Source organism: Austrofundulus limnaeus, unplaced genomic scaffold, assembly GCF_001266775.1.
Source record: "Austrofundulus limnaeus strain Quisiro unplaced genomic scaffold, Austrofundulus_limnaeus-1.0 Scaffold306, whole genome shotgun sequence".
Taxonomy (NCBI): domain Eukaryota; kingdom Metazoa; phylum Chordata; class Actinopteri; order Cyprinodontiformes; family Rivulidae; genus Austrofundulus; species Austrofundulus limnaeus.
This window is the reverse complement of record NW_013952708.1, coordinates 481,693-484,195: the sequence shown is the minus strand read 5'-3', so window position 1 is coordinate 484,195 and position 2,503 is coordinate 481,693. Positions and strand designations below refer to the sequence as shown.

General features: G+C 41.1%; 1 protein-coding gene across 1 annotated transcript in view; it reads right to left on the bottom strand.

The window, feature by feature from the left end:
- The window catches only part of heatr3 (HEAT repeat containing 3), a gene marked incomplete at its 5' end in the record, with an annotated part of 5,673 nt that extends 3,903 nt beyond the window's left edge, over positions 1-1,770 (bottom strand). Inside the window, 1 exon segment of the mRNA XM_014021807.1 lies at positions 1,481-1,770. Within this exon segment, the coding sequence (XP_013877261.1) occupies positions 1,481-1,770 (290 nt within the window).
- Positions 1,771-2,503: the final 733 nt, after the last annotated feature.

Genomic DNA, 2,503 nt, shown 5'->3' with positions numbered 1-2,503 from the left:
CACATTCTGTCTAACCCATTAGGTCTGTTTTGGTCCTATCATGACAGACAAATCCTGCAGACAACCTCATTGTGTAACCCACAACATTCAATAAAGAGGAAGTTTGAGAGCATCAACACAATCTTGGGGCTCTGGTGCTGACTGAGCTGAGAGGGACAGCTCTGTCTCGCCGGGCTCCAGTCGAGTCTGGGGACTGTCAGCCCAGTCTCTGGTCCCCAGATGAACCGTGCTGAGTGAGTTCCCGACGTGCCCCTGGCCCTGAACACAGTGGTTTGCCCATGCTGTCAGTCTGGCTCTGCACTTCCAGATGACTCATACGTTGCCTTTTCACCTGGCATCRATGAAAGATAAAGTCCAAAAGAGGATTGTCTCCTTATATAAACATGAGCACACATCATGTCTTACAATTTAAAGGGGACATATCTTGAAAAGTTCACAGTTTCAGCCTGTTTAATACATTTTGTTGTGTACTTGAGAGTCTCTAGGAGTGCAGAAAAGTTGAATTTAGTGCTTCATAAATATCTTTATATTATTTTTGGTCATATTTTCCAACCCATTTAGTTTTCTCTCTTTTATATCAACTTTGTTTTTACTATTATGTCAAATTATGTGTGACAGAACTGCCATATAAAGCCCGGACTTACCAACTACAATTCTGTTGTCTTTATTCTCCTCTGGCTCTGGGTCGGACTCTGGCCCCAACTTGTAAGGCTGGATGGACAAGTCTTCCCTCGTTGACTTATTTTAATTAATTTCTAAATGTTTCCGCGCCTCTATATAGTCGTAAACCCCTCTATCAAAGTAGAATGGACCTGTCTGGAAGCTGAAGGAGAGCGGGGTGTGAAGCGCCTTGTTTGGATTTAAAGAGACAGCATCAAAACGAGCTGATCTGAGACATGACTCAGAAAAGTGGTGAAAGAGGGGCTTGTGGAGTTACAATAGGAATGAATGCAGACCAACTCTTTGTAGTTCCATATGGAACAAATATAGACCTGAACTGAATGATGAAAATGTGAAAAAGAAGGATTTAAAAGTGACGTTTCCTTTAAATTCAGGCAATTTGAGACCCCTCACACGTAATAGTGTTGGTATTTTATCAGTATAAGCTGATAGACATCACTTTTCATGCCTCTCCGGTGCTTATATCCTACCAAAATTAGGAAAATGTTGTCTCTGCACATATAGATATGGACCTAACTGTATAAACATAAATTAATGCTGCTCACAACTATTTTTTCTTTGGACTTTTTAGACTGTATTTTCAGTCTGTTTTTTGTGTGTAGGTAACCATGACAGCATACTTTACAGCACATGCTTAAATACAGAACTGCAATCTCAACTCGTGTCTAACAGCATAACAGAACAGGTGAAAGAAAAAAATGAACTGTCAGGGTTTTGTCAAAGTTATGAAATAAAAACGTAAGCTTTATAACGTTATTTTTGCCTCAGTGGGGTATGTAATAGTCAGAAATCAACCTACAGGAAGGAGGTCTGAGAAGTCCGTATCAATCGTCACAGTTTTGCCATTCTTCATCTTTTTGGGTTCTTCCTCTTCATCCATCTCCTCCTCAACCATYGGCACAACTGCCTGTTCTTCTACGTTCGTTACATGGTCTGTGTTTCCCTGATTAACCTCTTCTGCTTGTCGGAGTTCAGGAATCAGCACACCTGCGTCCAAATCCAGGCAGTGTGACAAGGAGGCCACCACAGCGTTGAGGGTCTGGGACTGACGTGCCTCAGGCAGACAACTCTTCATATTCCACAGTGTCCCTGAGAGTCCAAACAGATGTTAAAGGGACCCATGATTAGTTGTAACATTAGACTTTATTTAATAAACACATATTTTAACTGTAAAATAAAGACTGTAAAAATATTGTAGGATATTCAGTTTTTATCATTTTTAAACTAAAAGTTTAAAATATATTACACGAATGGGGCCATTTTATTTACATGCAAAGCTTTCTGGGTAAATGATGACGTGGATAGGTCCTCGGTGCGAGGCTGCAAGCGAGCTATATCCACCCTGAAGGTTAATCTTGGACAATATCTGACGATTTGCTCTTTTAAATGAAACCAGAGAGCGTTGACAGAGAGGAGAAGGTAGAAACGACTCAGCCTGTAACTGAAAATAAGAATGGAGGACAACAGTTTAGCTTGTTTGTCACACTAGCACTGAGCTAATACATATAATGCGATATAGCGTCGGCGCTAGCGCGAAGGCTAACAGGCTAAGCTGATGTTCTTCTTCCATGAAGCAGCTCTGTTGTCCTCCATCTATATTTTCAGTTACTCCAGCCACATTTTCAGTTACAGGCTGAGTCATTTCTACCTTCTCCTCTCTGTCAACGCTCTCTGGTTTCATTTAAAAGAGCAAATCGTCAGATATTGTCCAAGATTAACCTTCTGGGTGGATATAGCTCGTTAACGCTGAGGACCTATCCATGTCATCATTTACCCAGAATGCTTTGGGTGTAAATAAAATGGCCCCGTCCGTGTAATATAT